Source organism: Trichoplusia ni, chromosome 17 (genome assembly GCF_003590095.1).
Source record: "Trichoplusia ni isolate ovarian cell line Hi5 chromosome 17, tn1, whole genome shotgun sequence".
NCBI lineage: Eukaryota > Metazoa > Arthropoda > Insecta > Lepidoptera > Noctuidae > Trichoplusia > Trichoplusia ni.
In genome coordinates, this window is record NC_039494.1 from 959,185 (window position 1) to 979,430 (window position 20,246).

Genomic DNA, 20,246 nt, shown 5'->3' on the forward strand with positions numbered 1-20,246 from the left:
TATATTCAAGCTATTGGGTGTAGGAAGAACGTGTTTAAACATTTCACCAGACAAGTTAACACGTTGCAGTGTTATGTGACTCGGCGCTGGTATGCAGATACTTATCTCCGTCGCAGTGTCGAAAGTGTTCTTTTGTTTGTCTGCATATGTGCAGTGCTCGGCTAAACGTCTAAATTGTTCACTGGTTCTCACGTGCTTTGAGAAGTGACACAAATTGCACAAGCCATTGTTTATTAAGAAAACTTTATTTACAATGAAATATTTTACAATCTATCGTCATAACTTACTTTCTATTGTACATAGATAAAACATAAATCTATATCGGTAAACACCAATGTCAGCAAGTGAGAGTACCTACGACATGTACTTGCATAAATACGTCATCGATTGTTTGTAAATACTAACACAGTAACAAACGACTTATTCCAATAGAAACATCAATAGTAATATCACAAATAATTTAGGGTAACTACGGGTAAGCCTCTCTAGATATAAATAAAACTGGTGTTTGTTTTTACGTTTACGTAACGGATAATCCTAATAAATATCTTCATGCTTTATTTACAAATGTTGTACTTGATAGTCACTATATCATTAAGTGTTCTTTTATAAAACGGACAGTGACACTTATATATTTAATTGTCATGAATAGTCAAATAGAATTTAGTTTTAGGGCCAATTATAGACATAACGTAGCATGAGAGAACTAAGTACTTCGTCAGTATGTTCCTAAAGAGGCGACTAATTTAATGGCAGTGATTTAATATAATACATTAATTATTACGCTCTTGTTTTAGTTTTACCAAATTCTTCTATATGATCATATTCTGTAAATCCTGGATCAGAGTCGTAGTAGGCGTAGTCGTAGCTGTTGTCTTCCTTGTTGCTGGCGGGGTTAGCGAAGTGCGGTTGTCGGGTTGTCGGTCGGGGCGCGGGCGTGGAGGGCGGCGCGGGCGGGAGCGGCGCGCGGCTCGGCGGGCGCGGCGGCCTCGTCTCCGGCGCTCTGGGAGCTAGTGTCGTCGTAGGCCTAGCGGGTGCGTCATTACCAAAGTTTTGTTCTGCTTGATAACTACTAGGCCTAGACGTTGTCGTGTAAGTTTGGAAGTAATCAAATGTGCGCTGCGTGTTGACTGTCTGTGGCTGGGACGTTGTAGGATAGGTTGTTTCAGGTGCCCTCGTAGTCGGAGGCACAGTCTGTGTGGGGGCAGGCCTGAATGGTCTAGGGGCAGCGGTCTGGCCCGAGTGTTTAGGTGGGTGCTGCGTCTTCGCATAAGTCTTCCTGTCTTCTGGTAGCCTGTTGCCGCTAGCAGCAATGTTCAGGGAGTGTGCGCCCGAGAGCAGTTCTCGCTCGTATATCTCAGGTCGGTAGAGCCCGTCGTCCTCACCTTGAGGAGGGTGATACTGACCATCATCTTCATCGTTGTCAGCAAAGTTAGCGGCTTGCGTGTTGAAGGCGATGTTAGTATTATACGCTACAGTGTTCAAGTTCGGTGGTGGCTCGGGACGGGAAGTCGTGTAAATAGTTGTGCTCGGTGCAAACGTAGTTGTTGGGTTGTTGAATTGATTTTGTTTGGAATAAGGCAAGAAATTATTTTTTTCTGGTTCATACGATACGCTGTTAAAGTTCTTGTATGCTGGCGTGGTAGTGGGGAATGTTTTCGCAGAGAAGCTGTAGTCAGTGGTCGTAGGGAATTCTCTATTGTTTTCCACTTTATTAAAGTTATTGAAGTTCTTCACGCGAGAGAATTCGGGATCTCTTGGAACGTCTTCTACATTGAAACTGTTCTTAACTTTAAAGGGGCGGTTATCTTTTTGTGTGTTGAGACCCGGAGTCGACTGTGCATCATAGTTGTATAACTCGATCAAACCGTCCTTTTTGTTAAATCTTGGAGCAGCAGTAGATGGTGGCTGTGGGAAGGACGTAGAAGGAGCGATGCTCGGGTAGAATCTGTTACTCTGTTTTGGAGTCACTCTGGGGACCTCAACATATTCATCCTTGTATTGTTTGTACTGTGGAGGCACGCTTGGAGCGGCAGTGTAGGCTTGCTTATTCTGGGCGGGTACACGACGGTTATAGTTATTTTGCTGAGCCTGTTGTTGCTGCTCTTGCTGTTGCTGTTGTTGCTGGTTTTGCAGTTGTTGTTGTTGTTGTTGGTAGTGTTGTTGTTGTTTTTGGTACTGTTGTTGTTTCTGCTGTTTGAATGGCTCCTGGTAATTTTGTTGTTTTTGCTGTTGTTGCTTAAATGGTTCTGGGTAGTTTTGTTCGGGTGAGATGTTGGGCAAGGTCGTGGGAGGTGCTTTTGTCGACACGTAAATTGGACGTTTTCGTACCAGTTTACGTTTTGAAGCGACGTCGTACTGTTGAGGTGGTACTGGAGGTTGGGTCGTCGGGGATGGGGCAGGAGAGGTATATTGAGTTGTAGGGAACGTTCGCTGGGTGGTGGGGAATGATCTTGGTGTGGTGGCTCTACGGAACGACTGTCGCTGGTAAGGGTTTTGAGAGGGAGCAGGAGTGGAGGAGGGCGCGGAGTTAGCGAGCTCGTCACGACCGCGGTCACGCTGACCACTGAAGAAATCTGACGAGTGTGCGGCGCGGAGGTCAGAGTCAGGGCGGTTAGGATTGGCGTTGTTCTGTGAAAGACGCCGGTCGCCGGTCTCAGCACGCTGCAGACCAAACTCGGCTTCATCATCGCGATTTCCTTGAGACGACAACTTCTTGTTGTCAAATCCTGTTACATAAAACATAATTATTGACACTCATCTTTTAAACACATGTCTCGCAACTGCTTGTTTAGTGTATTTATAAGGCTCCAGCTTGCAGAAATAGTGTTCATCAGAGAGGCGTTATTTACTAGCGTTTCTTAGAACCGTCTACGAAAACTAAAAGCTTTTAAATGCAAGCGTATATCGGCTGAAGCTTAAAGATATTGCAATTCTTTACCAATATTTCTCCTATTGCAGAAGTTGTGTGTGTGCATTTACGCTACAAACTCGCCTGTTTGCAACATAGTAAAGAAAAATCGTCAGTTTAGTCTGACTTAAAGTTTTCCCATGACCTGCCATACCATAGTTTCCTTGTTGTTTTGTTTGCACCAATAAAAAATGTTTATCATCTAATCAATGGTAGATATTTAGATATACACATTGAAAGAAGATAGAAGAGATAAGAAGATAGAACATTGCTCTAAGCGTTTTCTAATTACTTGTAAGTTTGACAGCTCTAATAAAAATCGCAGCACTCACAAATATCAAAATGATGGTGATTAGATATAAAACTTGTTATGACACAATTCTGCACACCTACTGAAAAACGTAATAATATCCTTAACATATTTAAAAAGTAGAACATTATTCAATTAAATGCAGTTCTGGCTAGTAATATTAATCGAAAAGGAACGTTCTCAGGCACAAATTAAAAAATATATATCAGTCTCTACTAACGACTAGGTATAGATACTTACTATTAAATGAACACTTATAATGCCGAGCCGTTTAGAACGAAATATGGAAAACACGGCAATAGAGGGTTAAAAAAAGTTTAAAATAAATATAGGAGATATTTGTGAGTGTTTTGTTAGTAGCAAAGCTGTCTCACCGGATCCGATCCTGTAGAGATCGAACTGACCGTCGTAGATGTTTGCGGGGCAAGCCAGAGGGTCGTCGTCTCCCCAGTCCGTGCAGGTCTGGGCCTCTTGGTGAAACAGCGTGCCCGGGGGGCAGAAGAACCTGAAGTCTCGTATTCCTCCGCCGGCGACGCGCACGCACACATGGAATGCCTTGCATCCTGACTTGGCGTCCGCGTAGTATGCGCCTAAGATCCGACTTTTACAGTTGAACCTTTCTGCTCCCCCTGTGAATGAAAGTGTTACGTAAGATAGACTTCTTAAACAATAGTTCTTTATTTATGACTCTTTACGAAAAGTGGTTTTCCGAATGTTGCGGCAACGTTTGAAATACTTATGTTCGATTTGCATAACAAGAATACGTTAGTATTACTTTGGATTTCTTCTTCTTTCTTCTCTATTTTTATAGTTGGAAATTTTCTCTCATTTTATTCATTGTTGTGAGAAGTTTCACGCCCAAAATCTATCACAGAACGCCTTTATCTCCACTGGCCTTATCGCAATCGCAATCGAAATAAAGGCATACATTTAACCTCTATAGTTTACACCAATAACTGAGTTCATAACATGATTTATTACGCCTCGTTTATCTCAATAAAAATACCATACAACCGCTAACACACGCATACTAAAATCACCATCGTTTCTTAAACGCGTACCATAAATTGATGTTACGGAACTGTATTTATTCAACTTTAATAACTGACACGGTTCTGATGTTATAATTACCTACCTACTATGTTCTAACTACTTCTGAGCTCCTCTAAACAACTACTGATTTCTAATCACTGTATTTTGATTTTACGTCATCAAGAAAAAAAATGCAAAAATGAGTTTCACTTGTTTATGTTACATAAACAGTTGTAAGATATGTTTCTGAGTTCGAATGCGTGCACATTATGAATGTTGTTTTAATGGTAATTATTTCAGTTCTGTGGTAAATTATACAATAATCACCGGTTACGTTGTTCCATGTCTGAAAAAGCATCTATTACAAAACACAAATTTGAATTAAATTGCAAAAGTTCCTGAACGTTTTGAAGTGCATTCTATTTTTTAAATTTATTGCGTATAAGACTAGATGAATGACTAAAAGAAAAAAACACTTAATCAACAATACAGTGAAAACGTTCAAAATCAGCTTGCATTTATATACATTGCAAACACTTTCTACAACTGTAAGAAAAATATTTAATATAAAAACGACAACAGACGCATATTTCAAGTTCAAACAGAAAAAATAAAATCCAAGAATACAAAGTTATTTACACAATATCCAGATTTGTCACTGATAACAAGTGATTGCCGTCAATCCTTTGACTTTGGACATTTGATGGCAATGATAGAATTTTCTCATCGTCCAAGGCGACTATTGTACTGAGTGGCTGCGACAACCTGCAATAACTAGTTGGAAGCAAAACGCAGCTAATGAGACGAGTACATTGCGACATCTAGGTGAGGCATGCTTCATCCCGGTGAATGTAGCGTCTTGTAATGCCAAGCCATCTGGACATGTATGGCTATGGACATTTATAACGCAAAACAATTTGTACCCGCGATTTTCTTAGTAATTGAAATAAATTGATATTCCGTAGATTACAGCGCACAGAATAGTCATTACGGTACAGTTTAAATCGAATCTGTTACCATTTGTTACGAAAGTTTGTGGAGAAGATACATTGAGCTGCTATTACGGCTAATGACAAAAAGTGTTTATTTAAACGACATCGAATAGATGTCTTTTTAGGTTGAGTAAGTAGCAATAAATTTGTTATTGTAGTTTTGTAAAAGTTACTGGATAATGCTATAATGTATTCCTATAAGGCTAGGATGTTATTTTTAGCAGACTTTCGGACTTCCGAGAGAAAATAATTGAAAATACAATACCTACACTCCGTTTATGGCCTAATCAATCAACGCTTGTCAAAGAAACCGCACAATTTGAGCGCTTAAAATCAATTAAATATTTACATAATTACTGCAATAAAATATGTTTATGTGGGCTAAAAGGCAACAGAAAAACAGATTCTGTTTCCCAATATAAAGATGTGTACAAAATAATAAGTACGCAATCACAGTAAAGGAAAATCTATAGAAGTTACGCAAGAAAAATAATAATGTAAGGGCCAAAGTGCACGCAATGGTAGAGTTACGATACGCGGCGATTAGGGAAATATCTATAGAAACATTGATAAGGTCATACAAATCATTAATATTAAGAATAGCTACGTAACATCACCGTATGCTCCTATTTTGGATATGGCATGTCAAGTATGGCCATTCTTAACTATGTGATAATAATTTTTTATTTTACTGTTATTGATTAATAAAAAATCAAAACAGTAATTCTGAAAAATACAATAACTTTGAAGGCCAAGGTTCTAGTACAGTACAACAAGAAGACTTTCAAACCCCTATCCCTGCTTCAACATCGATCAAACTGATGAAAAACATGATCCAATGAAAACAATTGTAGATAAAATTATTATATTAATTCTACAATATTACCACGTTTGTAAGGTTCATAAAATGTTAAATAACGTTGTTATCCCATGTGTTAGGTGCCTGCAGAGCGTGGGAGGGGGCAGTGGGGTGAGCGATACGATCGGCTTGCGCAACGGCGCGCGCTCCGTAAGGTGCCATAGCATCCTCCGCGAAAGGTCACCATACCACCTTATGTAAGTAATAACGACTACGGACTAACTATAGAACATTCACAATCAAATTGTAATAGTTTTTTAACCATCAAAGGTCATGCGCGATCTCATAATGGTTTCGTTAACAGCATTAGGCTGTAATGATGGTGTACAACAAATAGATACATTAATTTAATTAGCTCTTCCTCTTCCTTTGGAATTTGTGCATATGCAAAGAAAACTAACTTAAATAGTTTACTTTGTATATTCGGCATTCTAAGATCGGTATTCAGATTATAAATATTTTTATTAGTCGGAACTTGGCTACATAAAATTCTAAAATCACATAATTCACGAAACTTTTTTGTCGGTTACATAACTAGATTGAAAGGATCGCGTGCGAGGCCTACATGGCAAACATGAGTTGAATTTGGAAAAAATGTAGATCCAAACATGTGATTGCAAAACCGACGATCTTTTTTACTTTCTTAAACATATAGGCCGCAGTTGATGCTCCGTGAAATTAAGTGACGTAATTACGAATCGTTTCTATTGCTACAAAACAAATACCTACTTAGAAGCAATGTCACAATAATTTACACAAATATAACTACACCGGAAACATGTTTGTTTATTTGTTATTTGTGATACTTCAGACAATTGGTTCAGTCGGTGATTTGAGCTAATGTATGCACTGACGCAACACATTGTTGTGATGAGTCAGTGAAGTATGGACCGGCGGCGTCGTTAAGTTGGCGTCAATGAAAAATGCGTCGTCCGCACACCTGAGTGTCGCTGTTTGTATCTACTTTCGCTCTCATTCATAACAAGGTAATTCTATTTTTCTCACGCTTTGATTGTTACAGTTCAATACTTCAGAATTTCCACACAATTAAGTATAGTGTGGCAAAAAAAATATTGGTTTACATTGTTTCAAAATATTATAGCATTGTATTAAGGACGTTATTAACAATGGAACCTATAGTTATTCTTTCATTAATAACGAATTACAAAATTGTATTGAATGTCTCATGATATCTAGTTCATCAGGTGATCTAGATACGAAATACTATTTGCTACCAATTCGGCCTAGTTCCACGCTATTGAAGGAAGGGATCACATGTCAAACACAAATGATTAACCACAATTCGGCCACAATTGCCCAAGTGCGTGAGTGAGTGCGAGAACGGTCTCAGCGACCTCCTCAACCGCAGCTAGAATAAGCGGAGTAATGATATTTGCCGGTAAGTGCCCAAACACATGAACCTTGAGGCTACCCATCCGTTCGCCGGCCGTCACGCCGCCCTAGTTCTTACGGAGAGCGGAGCGTGGGAAAATCACTTATGCAAATCCGGGGAATCGATTATCGTGGCGATGCGCGATCTGCGGCGGCGCGGGCGCAGCGCCGAATGGAAAGTGCATCGGTTGCGCAAGCGACGTGCACGGCGCTGTCATACAGGGAGCATCTCTAATGTGCAACCTACTGTTTGTGAAGGCGCCGCCGCTGTGTTACAAAATATACCGACTTTACCTATTCTACAAATAGAATGGAAGTACAATAATTTACGATTTTTTTATAGTGGTGGCTTATTGGATTCAAATTTACTTCTGATGTAAACTAAAGTGCCTGAAAAAGTTCTGCATAAAGAATATTTTAATTTCAAATTACAATTAAAAAAAATCCTAATTAATAAAACCGATTTTCATTTTACTATTATGACAAAACAGTGTTCTTTGTGAGTGTTATATAAGTTATCATGAGTTTTTTTTAATAAATAAGCTAGTTATTAAAAAATTGAAATAATTAACTCAATCAACTTTAAAAACTGAAAGAAGGCTTCACAACACAACTTTAGTGACAATTAATTGTCTAACTGCTGGTTCCTAATTAATGTCAGTTTCCCACGCTCCCGGACGTCCTGCACATTAAGAACACACAAATTACAATTAATACTTTCACAGAGATGCGCACGCGCGATGCTCTACAGCACTAACACCATTTCCTCACAACCCCGCAGAACACATCAAAATATATACTGCAAAAAGGCACACAAACGATTTAGCGCAGCGTTGCTTTAAAGGTGTGTAAAGAAAATTGCACGAAAAACATATTCCGGTCACTTCCGAGCACAACGGCGTGGTTTGATGTTCACACGCGGGACTTACCCAGGACGGGGAGCAATGTGAGCAAGATCCACAGAGGGGACATGTTGTCGCGAGGTGCGTCGCGAAGGGACTGGCGGCAGCTGCGCGCGCGCCGCCCGCCCGGCCTCGGGAGGGGAGCGCTGAAAGCTCGCCGCCCGCCCCGCCGCCGAGCTCTACTCGCTGCAAACACAGTCTAATCTCTTCGCAGAACATTAACATGGTTTACTGTTATGAGTTTTCAATTTTCATTGTTTGACTTGAATTGCTCTTGGATTTGTGCTTTCAAAGTCAGGTATCGATAGGTACTTTAACAATCTTATACGGGTAGTGTAGCAGAAGTTTACCGCAATAGAAACTGAGATACCTACGTCAAACTCTACTATAAATACTAATATGTTTTACTAAAGAGTAGACGTTTCGTTCGACTTCGGACTATTTTTCATACTTTTTATTTTTTTGGAATTCAAATTTACTATCTACAGTTCTATAGGACTCAAACTTTTGACTCCTGGCTTTACGCGGATATCGCTTCACTAACTAAGCTACCAAGGCCACTGAGCAAGTGTTTAAATTTGTTCATTGTATCTTCTTATGGCGGACTTACGAAGACTGAGGTTTGAATTTTTAATTGTGTTTTTTATTTAATTGCTAGTGTTACTTTATCGGCTTCACTGCACCTTCTGTGTACAAAAATAATTAAAATAAAATGAAAGATAAAAGATAGAGAGCAAAATGCAAATGACCTTTGCCTAGCAGTGGGATATAAAAAATGCTATATGAAAAAATGTCATTAGAAACATTTTTCATCGAACTACAGTAAGTACAATAAGTTCGCTATGTTTACGCTGTGGCATTCAGTGGTGAAAACATGCGCGTGATTTATTAACCGTAAGCGATGTCTAATCTCAATGAACTATTGTTTTACATGCTCATTAGTCAAATACATTTTATCGTGTTACGTCACCCGACACCGCCGAATCTAATATCTACATACCGATCTATTGGGAAAAACTATCAATTAGATGACTACATTAAATGCCAAACTATATGTATAATTAATTATTGTAATCAAATTATACAATAGTGTACCAACATTTTGATAGATGAAATTAATTATGAGAATATCGCACGGTGAATGTCGTGAGATGAGATTGATTTAATCATATTCCATATATTGCATTACTGTAATGCGAGTTTAGTATAATGATCATTTAGTAACAGGTAAAAAGTTATATGGAGTTAACTGCTGGAAAACAATTTGTAAAAAACAGTATTATAATTTAATAATATTCGAATATGTGAATACAGTTTGCTCACTATAAATCAATGTTCACTTTTAGTTAATTAATTTACTGTCTATTTCGGATTGCCTTCTTAATTTACATTAGCTTATAACACTTTTAACTGTAATTTATTACTTTATGACAAGTTAAAGTGACCCAGTTTATGCGTCGGTTCCTCATTGAACACGCATATGACGCATAACATGGGTCACTGGAATACACTCTTACTATTATATAAAAGTCGTTAGTAAACATGATTGGTAATTAGAGATCGGAAAAGCTTCTCTGCGAGAATTCGCTTCAGAGAATATGATTTTAGTACCTACCCTTTATAATGTCTACATTATTAAATAATAGGCTGAGTTGGTTGTTAATTATTATATATAAAAAAAAAAAATGGGCAAATAAATTCTCGGATTATTATACATTCTCTCAGGAAATAGCCTTAGTCCAAGAGAGATCAATTTTTTTTTAAGCTTTTTAATTGTTTCTACCCATATTATTTCTATAACACTAAATAATCAACCGCAATCTTTATACAGGACTCGCACATATCATAAATATGAGCAAAAGTAATCAATGTGAATCATACTTACAGCCTCAGTATTAACAAACCGGTGTAACCAAAATCATCTCACTGTTACATTATACCTTACAATCAAACGGTAAACACGCCAACAATGAAAGGTGACAATCGAGACAGCTTGTAAACATATCGAGTACTAACACTATAATAACATAACACTTTTACTTGCAAATACAATGCGTCTCAAAACTGCATGATTATGATACAGACGCACTCACGCGCACGTAACTCGAATTATGTAAATATGTATAATAAAGTCATAACAATGTGATTGCTGTGTCTTCATACCTGTTGCATAGTGTTAAAATGAAGCGTGTTTGTACCGACAATGAAGAATATTGCAGTGTTCGTGGTGATTTACATACTATTAGAAGTAAAATAAAAATGGTGTGCATGTATATCTTGGGAAACGTATTGATTTGGAATTAATGTAAGGTGAACTTTTCCGTCATTTTTGGGAATGCTTTGAAAACTTAGTTTAAGCTTTTACCACTCGACACAAATTAAAACTTAAATTTGTGTGGTCAGCCAAGTAGTAACACTTAACATATAATAGTCACTTGTCCAATGGTATCTAGACAAATAACAGTTTATCCATAGAGCTTTGTAAACAATTGCGAGTCGACCGTCATCATACTTCGCCGAGATTCACAGCTGAGTTCTGTAAGTATTTTACATTTAATCTCTGTGTAATATAAAATACATTAGTATTATACACATTTTTTTTATTTTGTAATCTTTTTGTCGTTAGCATACATAGACTGGAGATGAATATCAAGCGTGGGACGCCATACCAATGGTGCCTACATGCAGTTCCTTGCGGCCCACTGTTTAGTACATTAGTCGCGTAATTAAACACCAAGTATATTGTTATTTGGTGATTCACGGCTAAAAGCTGCCATTGAGCTCAACAGACACTGCCGCTGTTATTTATCTAAGAAGGCGTATCTATTTGAGGAATACAATAACTATTTAGATAGTCACAAGGATGCGGATTATCTAAACAGCTGCGCATTATATCTATGTAATTAAACGTGCCGACTATATATATGTATATATATTTATACTACTGTGTATTGTTTAGATGAGACATTCGTAATGTGTATAATTTCAAGTAGTAAATATTTGCGAGTCCAAAAAGTTTCCAATTGTCTTTCAGGACATGTTTTGTATAAATTTACATTCGTCAACGTTGTCCGTGTCTTTGTAAGTATTTAGATGTACCACAACAAACCTGAAAGTGACTGCACTCGACTTTGGTATTACTTCAGTTTATAACGTGAACATATTTAGGTATCTCACTCGTTAACTTTGTTAGATAATGTATAAAATGTATTGCGTCAGGTTTAGCCAAGTCAATGCACGCATAAATAAGGGTGAACATTTGACATTAGCACGAGCGCGCGAGTGAAGCGCGGCGCTAAGTCGTGAAAGATTCTCATGAGGTGTCCCGCGCGGCGCGGGCGCACTGCTCGCGTTGCTTCACCCGAGACTTACTCCGTGTATACTGAACACGTTTTACTGCATCTACCAAGATGCACTTACTCGTTAAAAGAGTTCCGAATTAAAATTGAGTAAAGCCAATCAGCCATATATTAGATAATTGTAAGTAAGTGTTTTTGCGCCTTTGCGGCAATTCTCCTGATTGTATTTGGACAATTAATTTGACATGTACTGTTAAATTCAATTGAAGTTCCTTATTAAAGTTTAAATTAAAAAGAGGCGTATAAAATTATACTATGATTTATTTGTAAAAAAATAAAATAAAAGATCTCTGATTAGCATCCGTTGACACGGATCCGGATGTAGGATGCAAACAATGTGACATTATCTTTTAAATTAAGTAAAATCTCACAAATATAAATAATAGGCTTGAGCTAAGCAGAAGACTAAATAATAAATCGTGATGGAGGCCGGTTCCCATGGTAACGAGCCACCAACCACGACATGACACGACGCGACGCCACGACGCAACGCCCCGCTTGTGATAAACTGTCGCAAGTTGTTACTAAAGTATAATTACCTAACTTATTTACTCACCTATATTGAAGCCCGATTGAAGCCAATATTATACTAAGATTAAGGAAACTTACACTTATACTGTAAATACGTCGGATGATTAAATATTTCTTACACAATTACGCAGAAGTAGCAACCGGAGTTGGATAAAAACCTTTAACGATGCTAAAACTTTTTGAGTGTATACTCATTTCATAATGAAGATTAGCGAACTGGTATGAAGCCTTCTTGCTGTAGATACTTTAAGACTTATGTGCAACATACATCTTCATGCACTGTGTTATATCAACAGCGGAAATATTAAAGTTTATGTGTCTATTCTCTTCAGTGGACGCTTTCACGACATAAATTATTCTTTTAATAAGTCTTTGTTAAAATCAGTGATGAGTCGAACGTATGCGTGTTCACGTTACGTTGCATGATATAATATGTCATTACTTATTACTTAAAAGTTAGTAATGAATAAATAATAATTATAACATTTCATTACATTTCCCAATATGAATTTATTATAAAAAGTAATCATATATTTACTTTTGTTTAAAAGCATACGTAGCCTTTCGAGGCATTGCCTTAATGTACCTAATGAAGATGTATTGTAAATAAAACCAAATTTCAAGACACTAAACAACGAGAGGTCAACTTTCAAGCTGAAATCCGCTGCGGTCACGATTATACCTCATTTATCACCTCTTTGCTTTTGTTCTATGATTGCTCCTGACGGGGAAATCATTAATACATAATGAACTTTATGTCAACGTAATAAGAGTTACTAAACTGTCACCTGGTTGCTTAATGAGCGGCGTGTATTGTTGCGTCCGTCTGGACCGCTATAATGATCAAGACAATGGACGCACGAATGTGGAGATGTACCAACAGAAATAACTCCCCGTCCGTACGTGTGTGGTATCAGAAGCCTCGTTACAAATTGTTTGTTTGTGGTGCAAGATGACTTGCCTATGTGAGCGATATTGCACGAGCTGTGACACGAATTTAAATATTTCTATTCAAACACGATGTGTAATTGAATCCAATTTTATGTAGTAGAACAAATACTGTAAAAGTTAGGAGATTGATATTTTTTTACTTGAAATTTTATATTGAAAACGAATTTCATCGAAAGCATTCGCTGTAGTCACGCTCTAGTGTAAAAGATTAACGAAACCCGATGTTTTTCTGTAGTGTTATTCAAGACACGTTTCAAAACATTAAGCAGGAAAGTAAAAAGTTGTTGATTCATATCTTAGTTTTCGAGTCTCGCTAACTTACTTCGTGTTAACAAAACGAGATAAAATGTTAGACAACACGAGGCACCCCCACGTACTCATTAATGTATATTTTTGCATATTCATAACATTTGCTGAGGGAAATCTTTGAACTGGAGAGAAATGCTCCCGAGTAACCGACTAAAACTATAATCACTTTCATCTGTCGGTCTGTCACCCACTAATGTAACATGCAGTCGTGAACGAAATATGCAAAATATTATGTCACACTGATATGTGAGTTCACTCAACAGGAACAGAAGTTTAATTAAATTTCATATGCGCATAACCATAAGCCAATTAGCCTGATATAGGGACTGATTAAAAATAACATTAATAACAGAAACGTTGCCATAACCCACTTGCATAATATCCATAATAAGCACCTGATTAAACTAGGTTTTAAAGGAAACGTTATGTGTTAGATGCATCAAACGGGTTTGAGTCGTTTAAGGACGCAATCGTGTGCTCCGGCTAATGTCGCAAACTGCCGAGCATCTGACCCGTATTTCCATAGTTCTTGGACGGCATACATATGAAGAAGCTGTATGTTAGTGCGGGATCAGCTGCCAACTTTCAGTTTCGAAACTTTGTGTAAGTATACTAGTTATGGGCGACCTTGTTAACTTTATTTATGTGTTAGTTACGTCCCGCGGTCTGACCCACGTTGATCCCGGGTATAACAGCACAATAGCGTATGCAAGTTCTTATTACACTGTTTTGCGCAAATGAGCAAAATAATTTTTAATATTAGAAGGAATCTATGCACATCCGTGTACACGGTCAGCCAGCCAGTAATACATGATGATAAACTTTGTTTTCCATACACACTTTAAATTTTTCAATTAATCAACTAAGTATCATTCGTGATGACTTTGACATGATTTATTATCAGTACAGCTGCAGAAAATAGTTATAAAATTATTATGGAGATGTTTTTAAAAGTGGCGCGCGTTGATGTCTTTTAAAGGTAACGAAGTGTGAACTTGAATTATGATTTATAGGTGCGTTAAATTTTATGGAATTTTGTTATTCCGTTCATATCTCAATGCCAAACCTATTTTAAAAGGTCTTAAAGGTTTTCTAGTTTACAAAATGTATAAAAGTATAAATAACAGATCGAGCGTAACTCCTGAGCATCTGTTGGATTTGGTTCTTGCTTTGATTAAATTAAGCTGTTTGTTTTAAAATAGAAATAACTAATTAAAAACTGTTAACTGTTTACTATTGTTTAAGTTATAGGATTTCGTTTTGTATTCCTTCGTGATAAAACATAGACCATTTATCTCATTTGAGTCCTTCATAAATAATCAATAATCAATTATTTATTGCGTTCCATAATATACATCAAGGTCTTAAAATCTAATAATTCAGAACCATTATGGACCCTGTCAGGCACAGCAATATCTTAGGAGAGAGGAAGCAGTAACAAATAAATAGCAGTAAACCTAAGATTAACAAAGAAAGTTTGATACAATTTTCGGTAACGATATATAGTTTAAACTAATAAATACAACAGTGTTTAGTTCCAGTTTGAGATTATTCTCTTTCACCAACCGTCACTAATTAAGATTTTAAACAAGTTTTGTTTTCACAACATATTCGATAGAACCAAATCGATTATAACTCGGAGTGTTGCAATAACCATAAAACCATCGCACTGGAGAATGGCATTACAGATCAGTATTGTATCATCCGATAAATGATTGCAACGCACAGATATTCATAAGTAATTGTACAATCGACACTCACTTATAACATGAACGCAGTATGTTCTTGTTTCTATAAATATTGTTTTTTTTGCATTAATATTAAGTTAAAATATCAATATATTTTGTATTACAAGGGATTGAATAAAGAAATGGGTTGCAGGTGTATTTTAGATTAGTATGTTTTATAAAGATCTAGCACGTCAAAGTTGTAAGGTGGCATCATTACGGGAGAGATGTGGAGATTGCTATTACGTTAAAGGCATCGTTGTGAAACGTGCGTAGAATGCCGCCCAATGCGGCTATGCGCGAAGCGGTGCGGTGCGGGATAGGACTAGCCAATTAATTCGCATGAGATGAGCGCGCTGCCCGATATACGCACGCACTCGCGGTAATGACAAAACATTTGATACAATACTGCAGCCTCTCTAGCCAAGGTACATTTCCACAATAGTAAACGGTCACTAGAAAACGCTTGAACGTATGGAAATGACAGGTGCAAGTCACATGTTATCGAAACGAAATATCACTTCCAAACAATTGAGAGTTACTCGGCTAAAGATGCACAAATTGAAATGAATTTTGTGATTTATTTTTGTATGACATACTGGTATTCGTATTCTGACTATAGATTGCTTTTAAATTGATCAAATACTTCAAACGAGACTTCGCAAGTCACACAAAAGTCAACAATACATTTAAATACCATCTGGGCCACGCGTCTCGTGGGAAAAGGACAAGCGTCAACACACTCAAATCACTTGCACACAGACTCAGTAAAATGCAAAATACAATTGAACAATCTGCCAGCAGACATAAGGAATGAAACAAATACAAATAGATTTAAACGTAAATTAAAGTTATATTATTTAGAAATATTATGAGTCGTACATATGTGTACTGTATGTTTATGTGTGTATATATATGCGTGTGCATATGCGTATGCGTGTATGTATGTGTATGTGTATGTACACGCATGTATTTGTACGTATGTATGTATGTGTCTATATTTTGTGTGTATCTATGTGTATGTGGTGCACATGTGTGTGACTCATTTATGTTTTTATTATATATATTTAGTAATAAGTACATTTAAGTAAGATAGTAACTATGTCTAGAGACTCACCGACCCCACAGTCAAACCATTGCAACGGTTTTGTGGGGCTTAGTTAATAAGTTACCTACCTATTTGTTTAAAGATAAATAAATAAATAAATAAATAATTCCTTCAATAAATATTTATCAGAATTCAATGTAAATTTTTGGATTCTTCAATTAAATTTGTAACCGTAGCTTGACTAATGTAACTTTAACAAACTTTCACTGAAACAATCACGTGTGGTTATGAGGCGGGTTCTAATTACTCGTTGTATGCAACTAAATACATCAGAAACAGGTAAGTGCCAATGGGTATAATCTCAAACCTTCCGCTTCCATATAATTATTCACGCAAACACGCCAGTTAGACGTTCCTTTAATTTCAGTACTGTAAATTAATTTTGAAGCATGAAATAAACAACTAAATACAAACCTTTTTTATTTATTTGAAAATAAAAATCATTATAAAACATTTTAATAAGTCATTTATTGTTTAAAAGTTTTATCGACTGCCTAAGAAATAATAAAAAACTTTGTCTAAAAATAATATTTAAATAACGTATATCAAAGCCAAACTTACAGTCAATTTCTATGGGTACTCAATTTAGAGTCCTTACCGCGACGTGTTACGACGCTATGGCCGGTTGCATCAGAGCGCCGCGGGCCGGGCCGGGGGTCATCTCGCCAGCATCCGCGGTAGGTACCACTGACGCACGCCGTCATCCCGAGGTCACACCGACGTTACAGAGGAATAACTTCTTCATCAAGATATAACCTTATCGTTGTAAACCGTCTTTTATTTCGTTGTTATTAGTGAGGAATGCCAAACAGTAAGTACTCGTGTCGTTGAATGTTATTTTTATGACGGCTTGTTAGTTTGATGGCATGTTGTTTGTATGTTAAGGGCTTTAATGTTAGTGTTTGTTTGAGTGTCGTAAGACTTATTTATCGTTTAGGACAATATATTGGCCATTAAATTCGCAAAGCAAATTTTGTATTTAACTTCAATTTATGTATCTCTATTGTGAAAACTACAATGTATTAATAAGTCTAAATCATCTTCTGACATACCTCCAATACTATGACATAACGCAAGTTCGTAAGTGATGGTGAAAATCTATTAATTTCCAACATATGTACTGTGGTATTTCCAAATTCATTCAGGAAGCGTTTAATCGTTATCAAGCTTGAAATTAATGACCATCCTCGCGTGCAATCCAATAGTCACCTCTTACTCCACCCATGTAATTGTATACACTGATTGTAATCGTGACTAGGTACCGTGAAAACGTTGTCTTTGCCCAATCATACACGTGTACATCCAAACCTCTAAAATATATTTGTAGCAGCATATGTTCTTTAATTGTCTGTCGGTCTGCAGACTATTTTCGAGGACGTTATGTAAATTGTCAAGTAAAAGGAATTCAATGCGCGCTGTACATAAATTGGTCTCATTTATATCCAAATGGGCTTTTAGAATTGCATATCTCATTAATGTATCCGTAAAATTATTTGAACATTAAACTATTTGGAATAACTACCTGGATAATAAACGTTGTTTAAATGGAGCAAATTAAGTTAATTAGAGTAAATTCCGTGGTTAGCCTTCTACGAAATTGTAACGTTCCTATTGTGAGTAAAGTACGTTCCAGTATCTTCATTACATTCTGTGACCTCGGTTTGACCTTTAACGAGGATGCTCACATTCCGACCCGGCAACGTTTCAAAGGGTATACTTATATGTAAACTCAACCATTGTTTCGTACTTATTTAAAAGAATACTATTATTATAAAACGCAGCAATCAGTACGGTAACAACTAGTTATTATTGATATCCATAAACTATTACGTATTTTAGAAGTGATGAATAAATTGGATCTGTTGCAAGAGAACCTAAGTACCTGGGAGTTTATATTATGTTGTTCATATAAATTATATACACCGTTTTAAATTATACAGTACCGTGTATTGAGAAATTACTCTTCTTTACCCTATTTTTAATCAATATTATACGGTACAAAAGAAATATTAATACTTTAAATGCAAAGCAGTGGCCACGATACAAGTTGTGACAAAAATATCTTATTAACGAAAGTGAAGTCACATGAAGGTCGAAGTATCCTCTGCTAAACTTTATTCCAATGACCCTGTTGTACTCACTTCAATGCTGAAGCCAAAACAATGCCTGCACTAACCGTGAGCACGGACCAAGTGAGCAGGTCTAACACCTTAAACGAGATAATGATACAATTACCTTTACTTGAAGAAGCCACGTATGGTGCAACGAATGTTCTCACGTCGCACATCCGACCACATAATTATGCTGCCATCATTAATCACGTTGTTCCTAAATTAATCAACCAGAGTTACAAAAATGTAGATGGGTAATTGAACATTTAAATTAAGTCCAAAATAAATCTGCTTAATTTTGTCGCCTTTGTTAAAGGTGAAGTGTTTATCTATATCTATATCTATACTAATATATAAAGCTGAAGAGTTTCTTTGTTTGTTTGAACGCGCTAATCTCAGGAACTACGGATCCAAATTGAAAAATTATTATTGTGTTGAATAGACCATTCATTGGGTAAGGCTTTAGGCTATAAACCATCACGCTGCGACTAATAGGAGCAAAGATACAATGGAAAATGTGGAAAAAAAGCAGGGCAGGTATAAATCATAACTTATATCTTCTACCCACGGGGACGAAGTCGCGGGCAACAGCTAGTTTTTAATATACTTAACTTAAGTAATTGTTTATTTCGACAAAAAAGATCACAGCATGAAAAGTTGCTGGTATGATGCTACATTATTATTTTGCGACGTACTTGTCTGTTTTTCATGGTTAATCTTTAGCGTCTTACGGTGTTACGTAAGTATTTAAATTTTCTTATTCAATCAGAATCTCTATTGCATTTTGTGATCTGTGGTAGTTCCTAAATTAATAGCAACATCCGCGGCTCCGAGGCGGCGGCGGCGCGGCGGCGGTCGTGCGGACCATGCGCCCGCGCAAGGCTTCTGCTCCATTCTCTATTGTTATCTCCAAGGGATGTACCCAATTTATTGTTTACCATATATTATGTGATATTTGACTCATTCGTCTTCACTTCACGTTTGAGGTAGTATTTAAATAAATTAAGCAGTGAATTGCTCAAAATTGACTAGCTTAAATTACTTTTGGATTTATTCAAACATATCAGGATAGGTGTCTTTATTATCTGTAGTATATTTTAGTACTAGAACTTTATCAAAAGATACAAAAACAAATTAAAATGAGCACATACATATTTGGTTTCATAATACCACGTAAGAAGATTAAACTCTAATCGTCTTCTTTAAAGTACCAACACATTACTTCAACTTCAAATAAACATCATTAGCCATATTTACGTTTGTAACACTTCATTTCGTCACTAAAGAATAATCTTAGATTTTCCAAGCACAAAAAACATGAATCAATAGGCAATATAATTAGTAAGTTACCAATAGCAATTTGTGGTTGCATCGCTACCAAAATTAATTACATGTGTAAGGCCACACATGTCGGTGTAACAAGTGTTTATTCGTGAACATTCTGTTGTAATTAAACACGACTATTGTAGCCCCTCATTAGGACAACAAAAACTGTTTAATATTATCTATCTGGCTATTCTTTAATTGTTGTAACAATGCGCTTTGTTACTATGCATACAAGAACTGTGATGCAGACAAAGATGGGATAATGGATACACAGGTACTCGTTGATTATCTGCGTGTGACGAGATTTGAGACAACAACTCCTAGTTGACGCGGATCACTGGCTTCATGTTGGCTTTTGTTTGTCATTGTGTACAAAATAATTATTTGAACGTTGCGTATAGTGATCACAAGATTGAAAGTTAAGTT

General features: G+C 36.7%; 1 protein-coding gene and 1 long non-coding RNA gene across 2 annotated transcripts; one reads left to right on the top strand and one right to left on the bottom strand.

Annotated features, from left to right (window-relative positions):
• Nucleotides 1-226: 226 nt before the first annotated feature.
• LOC113502509 (putative mediator of RNA polymerase II transcription subunit 26) lies at nucleotides 227-8,586 on the bottom strand. The gene is made up of 4 exons (XM_026884106.1): nucleotides 8,426-8,586; nucleotides 3,596-3,850; nucleotides 2,217-2,729; nucleotides 227-2,135 (listed from the first exon to the last, which is right to left on the bottom strand). The coding sequence occupies exons 1-4, from the start codon at nucleotides 8,466-8,468 to the stop codon at nucleotides 781-783; spliced, it is 2,166 nt and encodes a 721-aa protein (XP_026739907.1). The 5' UTR covers nucleotides 8,469-8,586; the 3' UTR covers nucleotides 227-780.
• LOC113502510 lies at nucleotides 4,542-8,495 on the top strand. Its single transcript, XR_003401359.1, has 3 exons — nucleotides 4,542-5,078; nucleotides 6,185-7,090; nucleotides 7,310-8,495. It is a non-coding gene; the product is annotated as an uncharacterized LOC113502510 (long non-coding RNA).
• Nucleotides 8,587-20,246: the final 11,660 nt, after the last annotated feature.